Here is a 23,243-nt window from a genome sequence, read left to right as displayed (position 1 = left end):
GGGTTTCTGTTGCTGTGAGGAGGCCCCGTGATCAACACTGGGGCTGGCTTAGAGTCCAGAGGTTTAGTCCATTATCACTGTGGCTGGGAGCATGCGGCACACACGGTGCTGGAGAGGAGCTGAGAGTTCTGCATAGGCAGGCGGCAGGAAGAGAGGGTGGCACTGGGCCTGGCCTGAGCATCTGAGACCTCAAAGCCCATCCTACAGTGACGCACTTCCTCCAGCAGGGCCACACCCCATTTTTATTTAGACTACCATAGTTTACTTCCTGACTCCCACAGGCTTGTGGCCAGATCATAATACAGAAAGACATTCAGTCCATCAGTCTCAACCCTGTGTAAAATCTCCTCGGAGACTCACGTAATCTCTGGACTGTAATTCCTTATCAAAAGGCAGATCATTTACTTCATATATGGCACAGGATTTGTATTATTCCAAAAGGGGGCACAGTGAGGAAATACTAAAGCCAGGTCAAAAACCAGCAGGGCAAACCCCAAACTCTGCATCTCCATGTCTGATGCCAAAGTGGTCTTCAGATCTTGAACTCCTCTCTGCTTTGCTGGCTGTGGTGTCTACAGAACACTTCTCTCTCCTGGGCTGGTTCCACGCCCTGTAGCAGCAGGTATCCCATGGCTTTGTCCAACATTTTGGGGGCTCTAAGGCAACCCAGGCTCCAGCCTCACAATGGCCTCTCTAGGCCTCCATGCAGGGACACCCCCGCCCCACGCCTGGCCTCAGTGACTTTGCTTAGCCCTGGAGGGAGATCCCACAGCCCCTTTCCTGTGTCCTTGGCTAAAGACAGAGCCATGTGGCCAAAGCTGCCAAGTTCTACTGCTGCTGGGGCTGGACCGTGGCCCTCGTTCAAGTACATCACCAGCTTTCTGTTCGTGATGGCTGCCCTGGAACTCTATCTGTAGACCAGGCTGGCCTCAAACTCAGAGCATTGCCACCTCTGCCTTGAGAGTGCTGGGATTAAAGGTGTGCACCACCAGGCCTGGCCCTAAGCTTTTTAATTCCTTTCCACAAGTCGGCATCTCAGCTGGGTGGGTCCTGCCCTGAGGTCACCGCTCCCTTTATTCCACCGAGCATCCTCTTCAGTCTGTTTACACTTCCTGGTGCCCCTTTTCATTGTAGAGTTGCGTAAGCTGGTCACCAATGGCCACGCTTCACAGCCAATACTAGGCTGTCTGGAAATCCCCTCTGCCAGAGCTGTCAATCTGTGACTTTTCAATGTGGCCCCAGGAAGATCTTTTAGACAAGGGTGACAGCCAACCTCATTCTTCACCAGAATATCGTAAGAACGGTCTCTAAGCCACCTGCTAACTTTCTCCTCCTAAACCTCTTGAGCCAGGCCCCGCAGTCCAAACCACCCTCAGCACCACTGACTTTCACATTCCTACAGGACGGCCCATTGAGCCCCACTTAAAGCAGTCAGCTCCTTTTCAAAGCCAAAGTCCCATTCTGCCAACGAGATGGTCAGGTCGATCACAGAATTGCCCCAGTCCGTGTATTGACTCTTGTCCTTTACGCGACTCCATGACCATTTATCCAGGGCTGCCTTACAGTCAAAGGTTTAGTCGCTCATCATGGTGGTGGGAAGCATGGGGTCACTCAGGCAGACATGGTGCTGGAGAGGAGCTGGGAGCTGCACATCAGGACTGGCAGGCAGCAGGAACGTAGAGAGTCACTGGGTCTGGCTTGAGCTTCTTGAAACCTGAACGCCCTCCCAACATGACACTTCCTCCAATAAGGCCATGCCTCCTCATAGTGTCACTCTCTATGTGCCAGTGAGGGCCATTTTCGCTCAAGCCACAAAGCCCTCAGTCCCTTGCTTTATTCCCTAGAATGCTTCATCTCCCGTCCCATGGCTGTAGGCAAACCAAAGGCCTGCTGCTGAGGCCTGGGTACAAGGTGGGGCTGAATGAGAGAGCACTCAGGGCCCAGCTCCTTCCTGCCCATCACGTACCCTAGGTGGACTTAGGAGGACCAGAACTGGGACCGTGTCGTCCTGCAACGGAGTGCAGAGGTCAGACGTAGCCGTAGACTCTTCCTCCCGTCTTTTGGGCAATGCTGAGCTCAGCTGAAGTCAAGTCTTGACTCCCATCATGCACTAGCTGATCGATGGCCTAGAAATGAACCTCACTCTGAAAAGCAGGCACAGCCAACTGTTTCTGGGGCAGCATCTTGAGGCCATTGTCGAAGGCGAGGTTCTTGCGGTGGGAGTTCTGAGAGCTCCGCTCAGCAGTGGGCACTGCTGCCTCAGAGAACACTGGGGTTGCATCTTCTTGGCCACGGCGTGAGAAGTTCCGGCTGGGCTGAAGCTCTAGCTGCGTGTCTGTCTGTCTAGCTGTGGTGTGTCCAGATGAGCACCTGCCTTCCCAAGGGAGCCCATCCCAGTTTGAGGCTTCTGTCCTTCCTTTATCCAAGGTGGGACAGGGTAAGGACAGGGGGTGGGTGTCCTACATTATGCTGTCCTTTCAGACACTCTCTGGCCTGTAGGCTAAAAGCAGCTCTTGCCCAACACTCTCTTCTATTCTCACAAGAACTATGGAGGACAGAGGCCCCTGGTCCCTTTTGGGCCACACTGAGATCTCACACCTTCAGGCCCCACCATGGTCAGGCCTCAGGCTGTTGCTGACCCTGTTTCTCTGGAGCCTTTGCTGTTCCTGACTGTGATGGTAGAGGGAGCCCATCCTTCCCAGGCCAGGAGCTGTGGAAAGTGCTCTGTCTCTCTCTCCCTAGCATACAGTGTTGACACCAGGGGCTCCTTTGCCACAGGTCCCTGCTCCAGTGTTTGCATACGTAGTCTTCCTCGGACCTCTGGATGAAAGACCAAAATTAGCCTAACCATGTAAATATAGATGATCTTAAAGGATTACTGAGCGGACATGAAAGCTCACACCTGCAGCTTGCTCACACCTGCCAGCACATTCTGCAGGTGCCACACTACAGCAGGAGCTCAGCCCAGCAGTGCAGAGCTGAGACTCCTAGAGAAGTGGGTAGGTGTCTCCATTCTAACCTCTTACCAACACTAGGCCCAGACCAGAAAGCTGTGTGTGATGACTGATCTGTACGACCAGCCCTGGGAAGACTGGAACAGGAGGATGGCTGGGAGTCTGAGACCAAACTGGCTACCGCATAAGACCCTATCCTGTGTCAGGAACACAAAGAGTTGAACCTTCCTAGTGGCCTTTCCTTCTGCTGTGCAAGTATCTGCAAAGACAAGTGTCTGCTCGTGGTATTGGTGCCCGGGCCCCTCCCGGAGTAGACTCAAGGCCATTTCTAACAGTGCTTCTGGCTCGAGCTTAGACAGCCATACTTACTGCTCGTACCTCCCATAGAAGGTCTGTCCTTCAGCATTGAGTCACTGTGCTGTGTGACCTCTGGTAAACAAATCAGTCTCTCTGTTCTGGGCCTTGCTTAATAAGCGAGGCCGTGGGGTCTACCCTTCTTCACAGATGGTTCTGAGGCTCGGTTAATTAATGCTTCGGATGACTTTGATGTGCCCTGATGAAAGGAGCTTCTGAAGAGCAGGGCCATACAACCTTTATTGGAGGTAATAATTTCACGCTCGTTCATATGGCTATTGGGAAATTCTTAATTGAAGCATAAAAGTAATTCTCATAAAAGAACATCTGTTATTACAAACTTATTTACATTTTTCATGGAGTAAAAGTTTTTAAAAATAATCAGTGGGAAGCTTCTAAAGGGCAGAATGCCAGCGGCAGCACATGTGCCGGCTTCCCTGGCCACATCTGTCAGGCAGACCTCGTCCACAGCCCTGCAGACAGCTGCCCTTGCTCTCACGGGGAAAAGAATGGGATTGTGTCAGGCCAGCCAGTAAATCACGGGCGCTGAGGGGATGGAATGGCGTGTTTGTGGGTCCAGTGTCTCTGCACAGAAGTCAGGCTGGAATGCAAACATGGGGAGGAACTGGGAGCCCTTTCCCAGCATCAGAGGGACTGCTCCTACCATGACAGCCTTTGACTAGAGCCCCTGGAGACCCACCCTTCTGTGTGACCCTGGCCATGGTCACAATGTTAATACACACCTTGTGCTGTTAGATGTGAGGAAGGGGGTCCCTCCTGGGGCAGCATGGAGGAAACTTAGACTTAAGAGCATGGAGGGAAAACTACTCATGCTTCTCAGACACCAGGTCTGGGAATTCACAGAGCCGCAGGCGCCAGCAGCCATTTTATCTCTACTGTCACCCAGCAGTACTGAGGGGTGGCATTGTTAACTTCATTCAGAGGTCAAAGAGCCACCTTTGGAGGGTTAAACTTGCACCGAAGCCCCACATCTTACCTTCGCAGGACAAGAGCTTTCTTCCGGGGCTCTAACGCTTGTAGGCGAGGCAGGCTGAACCTGCTGCCGCTGCCCTGTGTTCTCCATGCCCACTGTTCTCAGACCTCCCTGGGAAGTGTGGCATACCTCAGCCCTGCCACCTGAGCTGCCAGAGCAGCACAGAGGCCACCTGTGCCCCGGCACGGTTTTAAAGGAAAAGAAAGAACAGAAGCCACCCTGAAGGCCTCTGGGCCTGCAGCTAGGAAGGAGAGACCACTCCCTGCTGCTGACCTCTAGTTGTGGTAAAAGCCACCATTGTCCTGGGAACAGCTCCTCCTGGAGCTTCAGTGCTCTGGGCTTCCCTACAAGAGATAGCCTTAACCTGGGGGAGCTTCACACAGCCAGGCAGCCATGAATGAATGCTGCAGAAAATGCGAGAAATGGTGGATGGGGGAAGAGAGAGGGGTAACCAGAATGGCACAAGAGATCTAATCCTAGCAGAAGTGATCATATAGGAGGTGATAGCCCTGTCCTCCCATTATCCAAAGCTGCCTAGACCTCCTATCTCTGGGATGTTGCTCTGACTTAGATCTGGGGTCTCCAGCTGGCCTGGTTCTCGCAATGGCCCTTTCCCTCCCAGAGGCAATGAGGCTTAGCAAGACCTACATAGGGGAGGACCCTGCAGACTAGGAAGCAGGAGCCTACCCCAGATACAGCCCTCGTGAACTGACTTTCCAGAGCCCCTGAGATCTCTTTGCACTAGCCTAGGAAAGTGGGGCCAGATGTGGAGAAAGGGTGTTCCCGACACAGCAGGACTGACCCCAAGGGAAGCTCACATGACTTCAGTGTATGCTGGCCATGGCTGGTAGAACAGGGACAGCACTGAACAAGGATCTTGAGGTGCTGGGGAGTCTGGGAGGGGAGCACAGGTGAGAACTGGGGAGTCTGGGAAGGGGAGCACAGGTGGCTGCAGTGGCATCACCCCCTCATCACCACACACACTTGAGAAATTCCGGTTTGCACTTGAGAAAACCAGTACATCCTGCACAAGGGCAGCTGGAACCCGAATCTAAACTCCAGAGCAGAAGCCCCAAGCCCTGAGTCTTTGATGCCCACCCTAGTTAGAGAAGACAGCAGAGACCTGGCAAGACAGAAGGGGCATTCAGATGGGAACCAAAGCAGTGCCCGTGCTTCGAAGCCTGTGTTTGTGCCAGTGTCCAGGTCTGCAGCCCTCCAGCACAGTTGGGCACCATACACTGGTCGGCAGGCTCTGGCAAGCTGAGGCGGGCGTTGCTTACAGTGCTCGCAGTAACTAAATGCCAACGGTCACTCAGTCGTAGCTCTCTGAGGCTCTGGGGGGATAGTCTCCCACCTTAGAATGATCCTGGGAGTCCAGTTGTCTCCAGCAGGCCTGGGCCCCACACTCTACCTAATACATATCATCTTGTCCCGCCACTCTAACCTGACCGGGCTAGGGCAGGACACAACCCAGAAGCGGAGGGCATCAGGTCATCTATGATGGGGCAGCCAAGGCACTGTGTGGCTACAGCGGCTCTCACTTTAGGGGAGCCATGAATCTACTTCATCACCTGTGTGTCTAGCTAGGGCAGCTAGGGGGCGCCTGGGACCCTGCCCAGCAGCACAGGGAGATGACAGTCTTGCTTCTGCTTCTCCCCATGGTCTGCTACTTTAGAGTGGGGGCTCCCTAGGACCAATCCAGGCTCCCATTGGCCCAGCAGCAGGCCAGGTTAGAGTATGGTATGTGAGGTGGGCGGTACCCTACCAGAATAAACCTCTCAGCCTCCCTTTCCCCAGCTTCTGCATTCTGAGAGTCCAGACTGTGGAGTCCTGACCCGCTGCCTGCACGTAGGCCACGGCTCCCAGTCAGAGTGGCCGAAGGCCTGAGGGGCAAAAGCTCCAGGTGCAGAGCCCAGCCGGGTGTGCAAGGCAAACTCTCTGTGATGTCAGCACCAGCTACAGGTTCAGAGTTAGAACCCAGCCCCAGGGAGGAACCTTCCCTCAGCCACAGCTGAACCAGCAAGGTGTAACCCGCTCCTGTGATGCTCTTAGGACACTGACCTTGCAATTGGGAGAGAGGCCAGGGCAACACCATCTATCTTCATCACATCACACACTTGGCCGGTGCCCGGCAGAGCGCACCAGCTGGCTGAGCGCACAGGAGCAGCACGCAGCTGTGACCGTTTGTCTGGGGGGCCTCCCCGGCTCTGCTCATCTGAACAGGCGTGAAGGCAGGCAGGCAGGCCGGCCTTCAGTAGCGTGGCACTGGTGGAATATGGGTCAAACCTACCCATGCAGAGAACAGCTCCCTGCACACACTCCTCAGAGCCTGCCAGCCCAGGTTGTGCCCCGGCCACCCTCTCTGCTCCCTGGGCCTGGGTGCAGGCTCCAGCAGGATACACACGGCGGGTGGAATGCGCTCTCTCTACAGCAGATCAGCAGTTCCCACCGGGCCCGTTTCTGTGCTCCCCTCTCTGCCTGAGAGGATTGCGGCCACTGTGCCAGCTGCCTGGTGCCTCCCTGCAGCCCTGACTTCTGTCACACTGACCCCCAGCTTAGCTAGACCCTCAGGCTTGTTCCGGGAAGAAACCAGACTGTCTGGAACTCCAAGCCGAGCTCCATGGGGAGAGGCCCTGAGCATGTATCACACCCCACAATGGCCCTCTAAGAATGTTCGGTGTTCCTGAAGCACGGAGGAACGCCCAGGTCTCCCAGGCGAAAGCAGGTCGCAAGAGCTTTTTTCCTGTGGGCTTGTGAGCCCTGAGCACTAACAGCTGGGGAGAGTGCGGCTCCCGGGGCAGGGGTGGGGAGCCGGTGTCACAGGCACAGTGCAGAAGGCTGCGTGTGCTGTGAGCACATCATCAACTCAGAGAGGACCAGCCAGAGTGGCAGGCAGGTGGGCTAGGGACTGTAGACTGCAGTGAGCAAGGCGTAGCCCTGAAAGCTGCTCCAAGCAGAGTTTCCTTCCACTGGGCCAGACCACTCTGTAAGAGCACATGCCGTATTGGCCAGGGACTGGCTCAGGCACACAGGGACCCCACCCATGCTGAGCTTCCAGGTCCTGAGTTCACACTCGGAGCCCCCTGTGACATCAGTGGCAGGATGCTGTCTTGGAGACTTCCGTGATGACCTGAAGTCAAGGTTATCGACACTTGCCCCAGAATTCTGCTCTGCGCCGCGGTGGCTGCCCTGCCTGCCCTCTGCTCTAACACTAGCTGGTGCAGTTTGGAGACAGTCCCTGGACCAACAGCCCTTACTGCCACGAAGCCCGTAAGAGTGCTCTATACAACTCGAGGGCAGAGCTACTCCGACCCCATGGCCATGGTGGTCTGACACTGATAGGCGCCTCAGCAGTGGAGCTTTCATGGATGGCCGGTTCCGGGGACCATGGGGAAAAGCAGCAGGAGCTTGCGCACCTTGACCGCTCCATGCTCGGCATTCGGTGTCCTTGGTTCTTGCCGCCACTGTCTAGAATGCTCTCTGGGTCCCACCTCCTCTTCCTGCTCACAGATGCCTGGTAATAGTGCCTGTCCCTCGTCTTGTGAGCACTGGATGGCTCTGTCTGTCTGGTCTACCACAGCAGTGCTTATGGTTTTGAACGAGTTGAGCTTGTTAAACACGCAGCAAGTGGACGTGAAAACAGTAAGCAGCAGAGGGACTGCAAACTTCACACCAGGTCATGTTACACGTAAAACACCCCAGCAGAAACCAATTCTAGACGCCTAATGGAGAGAGCAAGCCGCTCATAGATATCAAACCAGTTAGCAGTGACCTGCTGGGGGAGCCCCACCAAAGCCATGTCTGGCTAGAGCTCCCAGAGCTCCGAGCAGTGTCCAGGGATGAGCTTGGCTTCCTGTCCCCACAACAGACATTTTTATACCATGGACTAACGGTAACCTTGCTGGCCATCCACTCTCCTTTCCCCTTGCATCAAAGCCAGTCTGCCTCAAGACACGGAGGCTAGGAGGACACCTGGGGTAACTGCTGTGAGATGAGGGAGGTCACGTTGTAGAGCTCACACCCAAGTGCCAACGGTGTGTGACAGCTCTCTAATACAGCTTACCCTGCGAGGGCTTTCTTCACACCTGTGGGAGCATCTCCTGCCCAGGGTGAGGACCCTGCTCGCTGTAGACACCCTGAGTGCTGACCCCCTGTGTTCTCTCCTACAGGAACGGGTTCCCGAAGCAGACAGCGGCCCAACTCATTCTGAAGGCCATCTCCAGCTACTTTGTGTCCACTATGTCGTCCTCCATCAAAACTGTGTACTTTGTGCTTTTTGACAGTGAGAGCATAGGCATCTACGTGCAGGAAATGGCCAAACTGGATGCCAACTAGGCCAGCGTTCCCTAGAGCCAGCACATGTCGTGGCCCCCACCTCCAACTGGAAAGAAAGAAAAAAAAAAGAAAAAAAATCCCCTCAGCTCTTATGGGGAGGTGGGGGCTCCTTTCCTTTTCAGTTCTGCTCATCTAGGGGAAATAAGGTTTCGGTTTCCGGTTTGATTGTTTTTGGCCTTCTACAATGTTTTCTGTTAGCACTGATAGCTGGCATTGTCCTTGCTAAGCACTGCGTTCCAGACCGTGTCTGACTTAGTTAACCTAGGAGATTTTATAGTTTTACTTTAATGAAGTCCTGATTAACACAGAGCAGTGGAGAGACCGCGCCCCTGTGTCAGCAGCAGCAGCAGCAGCAGGAAGCCCCGTTTGTAACGCGTGTTGTGGTGCTTTACTGTACACCCAGTGGCGTTCTTTTTACTATAACGGTTTTTCCCCCTCAGAAGAGAAAAAAAAAAATCATAAAATTTGCAACAGACCTAACTTTTGTTTACTTTTTTGTCTTAATGATAGATTTGAAAATGAAAAATGTTAAAAAAAAAAAAAAAGACAACTGGATCCGTGGTCCTTATTATATTTGCAGTTTGAAATTTGTGCGAATCAACTTAGGAAAGCGTTGAACTGTCGCGGCTGGCCACGTGTTGCGTTACTGCGCCTGCCGGCCCCAGGCCTGTGTCCCTAGGACACAGGTCCAGGCAGCGCACACCCAGGAAGCTCCCGGATAGTCCCACGAGAGTCTGTGGACGGTCCCTGGAGCTCGGCGGGTAGGACAGACATCTGCTGGCCCTAGGATATGTAGCGAATTCACGTAGGAAGCTTGGAGTCTCGAGTGTGGTTGGGGTGTCAGTCCCACCTCACAGAGAAGTTAGAGAGCGCAGCCGCACTGGAGACGAAGCAGAGCCTTGCACTCTGGTCCCCATCTCTCTCTGACTTGTGCCTGGGTCCCACGGATAAGACTCAAGCCACGGACCTCCTGCTGGCCTGCCTTTGCCAACCCCTACAGGAAGGTCCCCAGCAACAGGGTCCCCAGAGATACTTTGTCACTACCAAGGTCCCAGGGTCTGCCACTCGATGCCTTAGTGACACAGACATGCTCTGCTTCATGGGCACTCACGATACCTAAACGTGCCTGAAAGCCCAGAAGCCTCCCCATATTTCCCTGGCGAGTGAGTGTCTGTCTAGAAGGGCGGGTAGAACCAGGAAGAAGGATGAAGCACCCTACAGAGTGTGGGCCTATGCACAGCCTCTCCTCCATGCCAGCCATGGTGGTACATGCCTTTAATCGAAACTTGGTAGAGTCCTGTGATATAAAAGCCAGCCAGGGCTATACAACCCGTGTCTCAAAAAACAAACTTTTCTTTGCACGGGGGAGTCTGAGGAAGCCCAACCGAGGTCAGGACTCGGGAGTGGCCGCGACCACCTCCAGCTCAACCCCGAGCGATACTTCCCTAGCTTCCAGCTCCAGAGCCCTTTCTTAACCAAATCAGCGCTAGGTCTAGATCATCTCATCTCTTGACCAGGAAGGGGCATCGATTCCCCCAAGAGGGTGCACCTTAGAACGGCTCAGACTTCCTAAAGGAGCTTACCTGATCCCCAAGAGCACTGCTCCCACATGTAGCCCCCGCAGGAGCACGAGTAGGCACTGTTTGCTGGTGGTTTGGGCATTTGCCGTGTGCCAAGCACCGTGGTGAATATTTCACAGGCAACAATGAACTTGCTTCCTTGTTATCGCATAAAAAAGTAGGCCCAGCTGTCTAGTGACGAGGTGCTGCCACCCGTGGACAGACTGACAGACACTGATCACCCTGACAGTCCACCTGGCCCCGGTGGCAGGTCTAACTCAGAGAGAGACATCTCGGGCACCTATGAAGTGTGTAGGAGTCGAGGTTTAAATGGCTTCTTTGAGACCTGTGTTCCTTCACCTTTGGAGGATTCCAATGAAGCAACTGGCGGAGTTTTTGAAGACCCTCCACTAGATGTCGCCCAAAGGATTGGGAAGGGACTGGGGAAAGGGGCAGCCAGTTTCTGCTCCTCCTTGGCAACAGCACAAAAGAAGCCGTTGCAATTCTTGGGGTTTCCCAAAATCACCTAAATGACTCTAAACTCTGGACGTCCATTGTACAGTGGTTCCTGGGATCGCATCTCCAAGGAACCTCTCAAAACGCGCATCCGACTCCACTCGGAAGGCCAAGCTTGAGTGGGTAAAGCATGCACATGAGTCACTGCGAGGGACATGTGCCAGTGTATCCTTGCTGGAGCGAGTGTCCTCCCGCAGCCACAAGCTTCCGGGTTAGTGACAGCAAATGCTATAGAACAGAGTCCCCCATCTCCATCCAGCCTCCGGAGCCACATACCCTTGGCTACTACGGTGGCCCCAGACACTACTTTTTCGTTTTTTTTTTTTTTTTTTTTTTTTTTTTGGTATGTGCGCGTATATGTGCACGTGTGCATCCTGCTCTATGGAATCACAGTCTCTAACCCCAGAGCCAGGTTGGCTGTCAGCAAGCCAGCATGATCTGTCTGTCTGTCCTGCACAGGACTGGTGGCAGAGCCTCGTGACGCTACACCAGGCTGTGTGTGTGTGTGTGTGTGTGTGTGTGTGTGTGTGTGTGTGTGTGTGTGTGTGTTTGTGTGTGTGTGTACTAGGAGTTTGAACCCAGCTCCTACCATTTCCACAGCAAGCACTGAGCCATCTCCTCCCCTCCCTTCCCCTGACCCATTCCTGAAGAGCAACCCTTGCCTCGAGCAGCGGGGCTCCACCCTGAATAAATCCACGGTCTTCTTAGTAGCTTCTTCCCTGAAGCATCAATTGGCTTTGGGATCCAACAGAGACCACAGCTCCAACTGGGACGGAGTTGGCAACAGCAGCAGTGGCAGCAGCAGCAACTATCCCCCTGCCCCGCCCCCCCCCCCCCCCCCCCCCTGCTACACACCCCTTCCCCTGCTTCTCACAGCAAGCCTATGAGGATGGTAATGGCCTCTGCATATAGGGAAACCACTGAAGCACACTCCCCCAACCCCTTTGGTATCGGACCGTTATCTTGGCAGGACCTGGTTGGTCAGCCTGAGGGCTATAAACAACCCAGTGCATAAAAGAAGAATCAAAATGTATACTGAAGGAGCCGGAGAGGTGTTCAGTGGCTAAGAGCACGGGATGTTCCACTAGGAGACCCAGGTTTCATTCCCAGCACCCAATACGGTAGCTCAACTGTCCATAACTCCAGCTCCAGGGGGTCCAACACTCTCCCGGCCTCTCCGGGAACCAGACGTACACGTGGTGCAGATGCAAACACAGGCAGGCAAAGCACTCACACGTATAAAAATAAGTCGTTTTTAAAAATGTGTGTCTAAGCAAGCCTGGCATGGATTTTGTGAATGCTTCCTATGACACAGGCCTCTGGTGGCTGGCCTGTCACATAGACAAGCCAGGCAGCGCCTCTGTCCAGCAGTGGCTTGGAGAAGTGAGCTTTGTCTCCCGGTGCGGGAGGCTCCAGAGGGTTCCTTGGAACATGTAAGCCAGCACTAGACTTGGGAGGGAAGGTTGGGATCTTCTCAGTCAAGGGAGGAAAATGGAGTGGACAAATGGAACATGGACAGCTCCCTTAGCTCCAGGCTGGAGGCACCCTGGGTCGTTTCGCTGATGACCCAGGCCTTGCCCCCATTCCCACTCATGGCAGCCTCTCTCCTTCCCGCCTTCTGCACCCCAGGCCCAGCATTTGACAAACTCCTTTCGGGGTCAGGTGCATACTGGGTCACAGCTGCAGCCAGCCTTGATTGACAGATTAGCTTACACACTGAAGGGGGGAAGAATTCCACAAGCAACAGCCTCCTTGCTTCACCCAAAGCCGACAGCACTGGCTCGCAGGGCTCCTGGGCTGTCTGCTCAGCCTTCCTCAATAGGTGGGGCCCGACAAGCTTCTCCATTCCTTGTTTGCCATTCAGGCTGCTTGGCAGTCACCCCGTGGTCCGTGGGGCAGAGCCTGCCCCATATTCCCATTAGCAACCGTGATGTTTAATTTTCCCTGAGGCACCAATGTCAAACTTTATCTTAGAAGCTGGCCTTGGGGCCTCCTTGCAGGGGTGGGAGGGGGTCTGCCTGAAGGTTCTGGGGCAAGGGGGAGTCCAGCGCCCACTCTTCAGTGAGAAGAAAGAGAGACATGTTCAATGGCGAGGGGTGAGGCTACCCTTTCTTGGGCTTTTCTTCTGTTTATAACTTGACCTGTCATGTTTGCTTCTGGGGCCCCTCATATCAAAATCATATCACATGACCCTCCCAACAGGTGAGACAATACCCTGCTCATTAATCCCGGGGCCCTGACACCCCCTGTACTCCTGGCAAAGGCATGTAAACAGACTGGCCTTTCTCTGACCCCTGGAAACCAACCCAGCAGGCGCTGTACTGTCAGACTCAGGAACTGTTGCAGAAACATGGCTTCCCTCCCCAGAAGACGCCCCGGTAACTCCATCCTATGGCCATGTGTGTGCATGCACACGCAAGTGGAAGTCCCAGAGCTTTGTTTGGTCAAGGACAGAATTGAGGAACATGCAAGGAACCATCTTTAGAACCTAAGAAAGCAGTGGGAGCTACCTCCCATGACTAGTTTCTGAGATGCCCTCCTAGACCTCTTTGCTCTGGGGAGTGGCCATGGCTTTCTATAGATCGGTCATCAGCACCCCTTGAAGAACTGCAAACAGGTTTTCCGAAGCCTCTGAACAGAGTCTGCTGGATTCTCCAGTCCCAAGGAGCCATGCGTTATGATTTGCGCGCCCTTGATGTCAACCTGGATGTGTTCTAATGTACACACAGTGAGCGCCGTTTGTCCTGGCCCAGAGGTCCCCCGATTGCCTTCCTGAACAAAACAGGGAGGCTGCCCCAGTGCCCAAGGTTAAAAGCCACTACCTTGGCTTCAGGTTTACACCTGTACTGTAGAGAGGGAAGGAGCACACAGTACCAGAACGATGCTCTCCCGAATCGTGTGTCTTAGTATCTGAAACTACAGTACAGGACGCAGTGGAGGGTAGCACAGCTTAGAACACACAAAAAATGGAAAGCCAGTGTGCCTTGCTGGCACGAGTCCTCTCTGGCCTGAGCCCTTTGGAAAGGTGACTTTAATCTCAGCACCATCAGATGACACGTTGTCCTATCACCCCTCTCCAACAAACCATAGAGGCCTAATGGCCAAGAGATCTGTGGCCTTTAGACAGTAGCTGGTGGCCTGTCCCTAGTTGACCGTCGTGGCTTGCTCAGGCCAGGCCCCGATGAGACACTGTGGAACATTTGCCTGTGCACCCCTGCCCAGGCTGACCAGGACACTTAATGTCCCTGCACTTTGAGACAACAAGGCTCCCTCAGCTTAAGAGAATAAATTAGAGTCGAGTTCAAGTAGGCTCAGCTGTGGCAGATGGGCAAATTGATTTGCTTCCCACCTGGGAGATTAAATTCCACTGCCCCAAAAACCAGCAGCAGGGTAATGAGCTGTCAGTCAAACAGTGCAAGGCAAGGCCCCTGGCATAATTGAAACCCAGCAGCTCCTCATTAGGTCCCACAGAGGGCCTGGCTATGAGGTCTCACCTTGAGGTCCTCTGGCTGCACACGTTAAAAAGGAAATGCCACCATGACAAGCGCCCTGTGAACTTTAAGGAACTTCTGCCGGTTCTAAGTCTTTGCACTGCGCTTGTCCACTGTCCCTAAGAGCGCTCGAGGAATCAATGATGTCCAAGTCTGAGCGGAAGAGACGAAGAGATGATGCTGACGATTCCCTCAGCATGGCACCATAGACCCATGGCTTCTGCCTTCTCCACAACTCTCTTGTGCCTCCCAGTGTGTCTCCATCACTTCCCAAACCATCACCATGTTCTCTTGGCCCCCTTCCAGCACGCAGAGCCCACGTAGACGCTACCCCTGAAGGCCTCACAGCATCCAGATAGACTCAGTGTCTATGTTATAGGTTAATTACTGGACCCATACAAGTAGGAATCTGCCTCCCAATGTCACCTAAGGCCTACGAAGGAAAAAGGCTGGCTACCCTCTCCCCAGATCTCACCAGCAGCAGCTCGGCACCTGACCTGACTCTAGCAGGTTCACGTGCTTTGCCTACCTAGCCATTTGCATGCACCAGCTCCTTCATGGATCCCACCACCTTTGCATAGTTACAGTCCTGCTTAACCCTGTGTGCCGCCACTACACACATACATACATATACATACACACACACATACACACGCACACATGCATATGTACACACACGCACACACATACACACATACATATACACACATGCACACACACATACATATACATACATACACACATACACACACACACATACATGCACACACACACATACATACACACACACACATACATATACACACATACATACATGCACACACATACATATACATACATACACACGCACACACATACATATACATACATACACACACGCACACATGCACACGCACACACATACGCACACACACACATATACATACATACACACACGCACACACACACACACATACACACACACACACACACACACGCATGCACTAAGTATATACACAAAATGACACATGGACACACAGCACACATAAACAAACACACACACACACACACACCCACACACACACACACACAGCCTCCTGCAGCAATGTTCCCCTTCTGGAAAGATGGCTTCTCTCAGTCCACCGTGAGCATCCACTGGTCAGAGCATCGTGTTTGCCCACAGCTGTCCTGTGCGTCAGCAGCCGTCTCCTCCACTGGACTCTTGAGTATGCCTATGCACACTGTCCCTTGCCTCTCTGGTATGGGACAGTACTAGGGTCTGGGGACTGAGTAAGCAAAGGAGACTCTGCCTTTCACAAAGACATAGCGATGTGCATCTCACACCCTCCATGCCTTGCCAGAAAGACCTGAGATGCTGGCGGCTGTGTGAATCACTGCCGGTGTGCAAAGGCCTTGCAGTGGGCATAGCGCCTGACTCAGGAAAGCCAGGGGCAGCTTGAGCGAATGTGGACTCCCTCGGGCTTACACCTACGCCCATCCCTGACACTGTCGCCCAGTGCTGACGCCTGTGTGCACATGACAGCTTTAGCATAGCCCAGTGTCAGAGGCTAGTCCCTGTGGCCACACTGCGTGCCACAGCCTCGATCTCACAGCCTCTGGTGCCTCTCTCTACCTGACCCATCCTCAGATTTGAAAGGAGGCAAACACAGCCTTGTCAGGGAGGAATGCTTGCAGAAAGGACGTGGCATCGTGGCAGCAGAGAGCCTCCGCTCGTGTTCCAGTGAGCTGTGAAGACACACTTCACAGGACAGGGCACCGGCCTCAGAGAGCTGTCCTTGCTGGGCCGTTTGCAGACTATCCTGATGGTTGTATACCTGTTTGTGTCACAGGAGGCTCCTCACAGGTCACCCTGGATGCCAGGAGAGCCAAATCCCGTAGCTTGAGCCACAGTGCCACAGCCTGGCTCCTGGTACCGACTATACTCCCCTCCCTTCATCCAAACAAAGTGCTTATGGCCCTCAGCATAGCAGGGCTGTCCAGGTAGGTCTCCTGTGTGCTGGCAGGAAGTGTGTCCCACTTCTGCTTTCCTGACCATCACACCCCTGAGAACTGTCACCACAGCAGCGGGGCCTTAGGGAGCCCACTCCAGGACGCAGGCTGCTGCCAACCCTATTCCTAGGTTGAAAACATCAGCGGCACAGAGCCATGACTGTGCACTAGGGAACCACGCTCTGTGTAGACAGAGGAGACTGAGGATAGCATTCCATTACACCCTCCTAACATACCGTCCCTTATATCCCTGTCTTCTGGGTAACTGCCCAGGCCACAGAATAGGGACCTGGCTAAACTAGGATTCAAAGCAGGAGTGAGTAATTCCGAAATTAGCCATTATTTGTTCTGGGACTCCGCCTCCCACGGGCCCTGAAGAGCTGGGATCCCATTTCACAGATGAGGACAAGTGAGGAAAGGCTGAGCCCAAGTCTGAGGCTGCAGAGTTAATGAATGAAACACCCGTGGTCAGCTCCCCGCCTCCCCATCCCTGGTAGAGACAGGACACTCCCGCAGAGCCCAGGCTGACAGGAATGGCTCCGGTGCTCTGCTGCTCCTCAGGTTGGGGCTCTGGCAGAGGCCGTCCTGTAATTAGTAGACTCTTGTTAAGACCCAGTCGCGCCACACTTGGGCCAGCACTTGTTTTTGTTCCCATGTGGAGGCCCTCGCAGGAAGGCCAGGCCCATGTGCGCAGCCCCATAAATCCAGTCGGCGTCGCTCATTACAACGTTCCGCTTCAGGACTCCGCCAGCCTCAGCCTGCGAGGGCTTCTCAGGCCATAGGGCCTCCCAGCAGCCAGGCCCAGCTCTCTGTGCTGCTCCCAGCCTCAGACATGAGCTCATCCAGCACGCAGCGTGTGAGGAAGTGGCCGGGCGGCACTCTGGAAACACGGGGACAATGTGCCTATTAAGGCCTTTTCAGCTCCCGCCCCAGAGAGCAGGACCACCCCACTCTGCACCCTGCCCAACTCGAGGTAAGCACTCTGAGGAGACATTTCATAGAGATGGGCCCAGGGGTGTGGCCTGTGCTCCCAGCAAATGTCACAGGATATCACCGGGAATCAGGGACAACACAGAGGCAGAGAGCGGGCTCAGAAATAGAAAGCTTCCAAGGTTGTCCTTACTCTCGGGGACCCGGCCCACTCTGCAGGTACCTCAGCTCCTCAAGGCCACCATCATTGTGCCTCCAGACAGGAAACTCTTTCCCACCTTGGGCACTGCTAGCCAGGGAACACTGCATGAACAGATAGCAGGGCAAGGACACGTGTCTCCTCACTGGGGAGCCTGGGAAGGTAAAGTGACACAGAGGAACCCCAAGTAAACGGGATGCAGGTCTGTGTCCTGCATTTCCTGCAGGGGAGGCCTGGCTGAAAGACTTAAGCCACCGCCCTGTGATCGTGTGAAAAGCTGCCTCCCCTCTTCTGGAGGTTGGCCTAGTGCTGGTCTTGGCCTAGAAGAAAGCCGCTCTCATTCCTTTATCATCTCATCGGGTGGACGCTGTATGCCAGCCTGCCTCGCATCCAGACTAGGCCTGACCGGGAGCAGCTAACCTCACTCATGTGGTTTGCCACGGGCTGGTCAGGATCCCCCTTTATTGTATGAGGCTGAAGGGATTAGAGCTCTCCTTCACACGATGCTGCCGCGGCGCAGAGCATCTAGGCGACGTCCAGCTTGCGGGAGAACACTCTAGAACGGTATGGGTTCATCTGGCAGACATTAATGTCACATTGGTTACATTTAAGCTGATTAAAAGCAATGGAGTCACTAATTTATTTTCTTCATCTACACCAGTGTGGGATGGCCATACGTAGCCAGCAAGGGGCCAAGGGTTGGAAGCTACTAAAGGCAGAGCATCAGTATGTCGGAAAGTTAGAGCGAGCAGATTGATTCTAGAACACCAGGTCCAGAGAGCCCATCGGGCAATGGCCTGAGTATTTTCTGTCCTTTGATTTAGAAGAAGGAACCAATGTTCCAGCCAGAGCATTTCCACGGGCAAGTGGAGCTGAGCCGCTAACCACTACAATGCGGCCGTGGGACCAGCGTGCTCACGCGACAAACGCTTCTGTGTCCCAGGAAGAGCTGGCTGCCCGACACTTGCCATCCCGTTTGAGCTCTGCAAAGGGTTTTCCCCATTAGTGACACATCTCCGAAGTCCAGGTCCAGAGAGGCCGCAGGACTCAGGCAGGGCGGCCCAACCAGGCCTGACTGCAAAGGTGATCTTGCAGCCAGGCGTTCTGGGTGGGTTTGCCCAGAGGGTGAGGCTGTGCTTTGCCACTGTTATCCCGCTCCTCTGCGGGTCAAGATCCCTTCAAGTCCTTAGTGTAGACTATCGTTCACGTCTTAGAACTGCGAGGGACTACTCTGAGACAGTGCTCGCTCTCCCAGGTCCCCAGGTCCCAATAGGAGCTGCTCGTTTGCTGTCCGTCCCCCCCCCCCAATCCCCGGGTCAGTCCCTATGCAGAGATTCTGGACTGAGTTCCCTACTACTGCCCTCTGCAGGGGTCAGGTGAGCGGACCCAGAGTGGGCAGAGGATACCCAGTCTGCGTGTGAGTCTGAGGTTAGGGGATGCCTTCATGTTTTCTGTTCCAAGACACAGCCAGGGCACATGATAGAGAAGAAAGCAGGGCAAAGGGCTGCCCAGACTCTCTAGGGGCCTAGTACCCCAATTTATCAGCCACCCCCGGCTGTTTATTGAGCAGAGAGAGAGCGGCATTCACTGGCCTCAGGACTAAGCATGCCTGGAGACTGTTAGTAGTCAGTTCCTCTGGACCACAGAAAACTCATCCTCCACCTCAAACCCCTTCCCTCCATTTGACCATCTCCTTGTAACAAACTCACATGTCTGGCACTCTGAGGAGTGACCACCCATGACGACGGGTGGAGAAACCGAGACTGGGAGAACCAACCCCCCAACTGCCTCAGAATTTGACCTTGAACCGTGTCACCTGCTCCCCTCCCTTGTCCTTTCAAAGAACAGTTTCCACAAACAAGGTCCCTGGCATGGACTGTGGTTCCTGAGGCCAAACAAGGAGGCCTCTTTTCCATTCAGGCTTCGTAGCATCCCTCCTCACTGCAGGCTGCCCTGGGACCCAAGTCACCCAGCAAGATGGCTGCCTACTGAGAACTGTAACTCAGAGGGCATTTCCTCTCCCACAGGCACTGGCTTGTTTGGCAACTCAGGACCGCTGACCCTGTAATAGGTCCAGGAATTAGGGCCTGGACCGAAATGCTCCCGCTTCCACTCAGGGGTTCACCGAGGACTCACCAGAAACTGTCTGCCGGCCTCGGAGCAGTCTCCTGGCTGGACTTACTTCTCCAGCCACTGGCAGGAACTCATTGCGATGGAAAGGCCCAGGTAACGCACCCAGGCTCCAGCCCGAATCCGCTCCGCCGCCCAGGGCAGAGGGAGGCACAGCACCTCCCCAAGGCCTCATCCTCCATTTGTCTTGCGGAAGCCCTAGGACTCCGGTTTAAGAGCCTTTTTATAGACTCCTATAAAGGAGAAAGTGAACCTTTACCATGTTTGCACCCTACTAAGTCAATACATATAAAAGGGGTGACAGCTGAGCTTCCTCTCGCAGCCCAGCCGGCCAAGGGCACTAGGTGTCCCCAGCTCCTGTGGGCAGCTCAAGGCTGCTCTTTGTCACCCCAGGCTGGAAGCTGGCCCTGTACTCTGAAAAAGCAGAGATGGGCACTGGTGAAGTTGACAACTCCATCCTGGCTGGGCTCGAGGGGGCAGGGAGGTGGAGGGGAGCGGTTCCTGCCCTCACTCAGCAAGACGGGGGTGGGGCCCCCCAGATTCATAGCTTTCGTGGCTTGAAGATGGAGCGACGGAAAGCAGGAAGCTGTAAAGTTTTACTAGGAATTCTCCACCATCCTCCTTTGGCCCCAACACGCATGCACGGTGCCCTTCCGTTTAAAGAGAGCTTCCTTTCGGCTTTGAACTCCCCCCCCCCTTAAATCAAAGCAGCCCTGTCTCAACCTTCAGATTGGGGGTTCACCTCTGCAGATGCTTGCCCGCCTGGGAGGAACAGCGAGTCTGCTTGGGGCACTGCTTGCCTTAGGACCAGTCTCCCTTCCACCCTCTACTCTGTCGTCCTATCAGGGTCGAGGGAATCAGGGTTCGATGGCCGAGGCCTAGTAACACCTCAGGGATGGGATTGCAGGTAGGAGCACACGGGCAGACATTTACTTTTCTATCCTGGGCAGGTCCTGTGGGCAAGTCACAAGAATGACAGGGCCTGAGCCCTATCCTGCTGTGCTTGGGTTCCATGGGCAGGTTGCAAGAACAAGGGCCTTAGCGCTCTCCCGTCAGTGGTCGGTGGGCTTGGGTTCCAACTCCATGCTCTACTAACTGTGCTTCAGGGAACATTACTTAGCTTCCCTGGGTCTATAATGAGAACGCGGCTGTCCCACCCAGCCGCCTTCTGCCTGATCATATAATGTGCTGGGCTTGCTTAAGTGCATTTTCTTTCTTTCTTTTTTTTTTTTCCCGGAGCTGGGGACCGAACCCAGGGCCTTGCACTTGCTAGGCAAATGCTCTACCACTGAGCTAAATCCCCAACCCCTAAGTGCATTTTCTTAAAACTCCAGTGAATCATGAATGGCTTGCACTTGAAGACTGTAGGCGAATGTATTGAATTGGATAGCCTTTACCCCAGGTTAGCCCTGGAACCCCTCTCTCACCTACACACCAACCTGAGTGTTCTTCTACAACTTCTCCACCCGTGGGCAGTCACATCTCCCCCCACCGCCTCTGTAGACCCGGCTTTGTAAGAAATCACACGTAAAGGACTCCGTACACCAGCCCTGTGTTCTGTTTGACTTAATTCACGCAGTCATTGTGTTTGCGAAGTCCCTCCACAGTGTGACGCAGGTAAGTAGTTCCTTCACGTGTACCGTGGCATCGCTCTGTGCTGAACGGATGCCGCATTTCAGTCATCCGTGAACCAGCTGGACGGATCCAAGGGTCTCAGAGATCTAAATGTAATGTTGTACATTACATTTTCTCCGTGGTGAGCTTCGTTGGGAACCCATCGTGCGCGTCCACAATGTTCATCACTCCCATTTGCCTCCATGGCTCCCTCGTGCCCCTGCCTTCCCTTACCCTTTACCCTGAAAGTCATGTTTCTATACCCATGTTTCTCCCTACAGCCCACCTAGAGCCGGGCATGAGAACCATGTGGCATCGGTCCCTCTCAGTCTGGTTTGTTGCACTTAGCATGGTCACTCTCCGTTCTGTCTAGTTTCAGAAACAAAACGATTTTAGTCTTCATCATGGAAGACGAGTTTGCCCCACTGTGTAGATTTTCTACTGATGAACATGGGGTCTGGTTCCCTAAATTGGTTATTGTGTCTACAATAAGTATCATTATATTATTATTATTATTATTATTATTGCAATAAGTCTGGACACACCTCTATCTGATATGCTGTGTTCCTTTGGAAATGTACCCAGGAGTGCAGAGCTGGACCATATGCCCACCCTCCCTCCCTCTCTCCCTTCTCTCTCTCTGATTCTCTCTCTCCCTCTTTCTCTCTCTCTCTCTCTCTGACTCTCTCCCTTCTCTCTCTCTCTCTGACTCTCTCCCTTCTCTCTCTCTCTCTGACTCTCTCCCTTTTCTCTCTCTCTCTCTGATTCTCTCTCTGCCTCTCTCTCTGACTCTCTCTCTGACCCCCTCTCTCCCTCCTCTCTCTCTGTCTCTCTCTCTGACTCTCTCTCTCCCTCCTCTCTGTGTCTGTCTGTCTGTCTGTCTGTCTGTCTGTGTCTCTCTCTCTCTCTAAAAGCTTCCACAGTGGCTGGACTAGTTTATAATCCGACTAACAGTACTAATGGTATAAAAGTGACCCTTTCCTCTCCTATGTCACAACGTTTGCTATTACTTCCCTTGATCCCCCGGTGCGACGGCATCTCTACATAGCTTGGATATACACCTTTTCCTCACAGCTAAAGACGCTAAGTAAGTCTTCTGTGTGGGAAGGAGCTGCGTGCACGTTTGAAAAGCACGTGCTCAGCCCACTTGCCCATTTGCTGGCTGGAGTCTTCCCTCTTGAGGTTCAAAGTCCCTCATACCTTCTGGGACCAGTCCTCTGCAGGATGACAAGGCTTCCTCTCCCTTTAAAGATGGTCTCTCCTCTGTCCTTTTTGACTGACTGCAATCCTTCTTGTCTTTTCTCTATTATTTCCTGAGCCGCCAGAGTCACCTTCAGAAAGTCACCGTCTGTGCCTGTTTCTTAAAAAGCAGAAACCTTTAAAAGCTAAGCACCAGATTCCGAGAATCGCATCTTGCCAGCAAAACCCACACACCACATCTTAATCCCTCTCAGCTCCGTGTGGCTGGACAGGGCTGCACACTCTCCCACATCTCGGCACACAGTTCCACGTCTCCAAGGCAGCCCTGCGGGAGATGGACAGAGAAGCATCCTACTTGGCAGACTGAGGAAACAGTCTCAAAGTCACTGAGTGCCTCACTCAAGGCTCTGCAGAGAGAACGTTCCGGGCTGCCACTAATATTTTAATTAACTATTTTATCTTATGGGAATATGTGTGTGCAGGTATCCTGCACCTGAGAATGCATGTTGGAGGCCAGCCCCGGGGACCTTCTTTGTCTCCACCACTGGAGTGTCGAAATCAAGCATGCCCAGCCTTTTCTGTCGGGGCTGGGGATCTGAACCCGGGTCCTCATGCAACTGCAACACGAACCATCTCCCCAGCCCCCCCCCCGCCAGTGTATCCTAAGAGCATTGTTTCCTCTGTCCCAATCAGTCTCCCCCACAGGTCTGTTTTTCAGCCCTCTTCACCCGCCGACCACGGAAAGGTTATGGTTCATCCGCCCCAGAGCTGTTACGAAGGTTGCCAACAGCCATGATCTTGTTACCTGCCCCCAGCCCACAGCGAAGGCTCTGCTAGTGGACAATTAGCAGGTCCTGTCCTCAACCTTGCCAAGACTAATCCTTCGTAAGGAGTGGCCTGCTCCCCATTCTCCCCACGTCAGCAAAGTCTTTAGTGGCCTCGTACCCCAAGGCCTGTTATCTTCCCCATTCCACCACG

The 23,243-nt window shown here is 53.8% G+C and overlaps 1 protein-coding gene across 1 annotated transcript in view; it reads left to right on the top strand.

Annotated features, from left to right (window-relative positions):
• LOC116883258 (core histone macro-H2A.1) overlaps positions 1-9,117 on the top strand; it is a 36,391-nt gene extending 27,274 nt beyond the window's left edge. The window contains exon 8 of the mRNA XM_032884253.1: positions 8,472-9,117. Coding sequence (XP_032740144.1) covers positions 8,472-8,637 — 166 coding nt within the window. The 3' untranslated portion in view covers positions 8,638-9,117. The remainder of the gene's footprint in view (positions 1-8,471) is intronic.
• The last annotated feature ends 14,126 nt before the right edge of the window (positions 9,118-23,243 follow it).

Source organism: Rattus rattus, chromosome 14, assembly GCF_011064425.1.
Source record: "Rattus rattus isolate New Zealand chromosome 14, Rrattus_CSIRO_v1, whole genome shotgun sequence".
Classification (NCBI taxonomy): domain Eukaryota; kingdom Metazoa; phylum Chordata; class Mammalia; order Rodentia; family Muridae; genus Rattus; species Rattus rattus.
The sequence above is the reverse complement of the archived record's forward strand: the minus strand, read 5'-3'. Positions and strand labels throughout refer to the sequence as shown.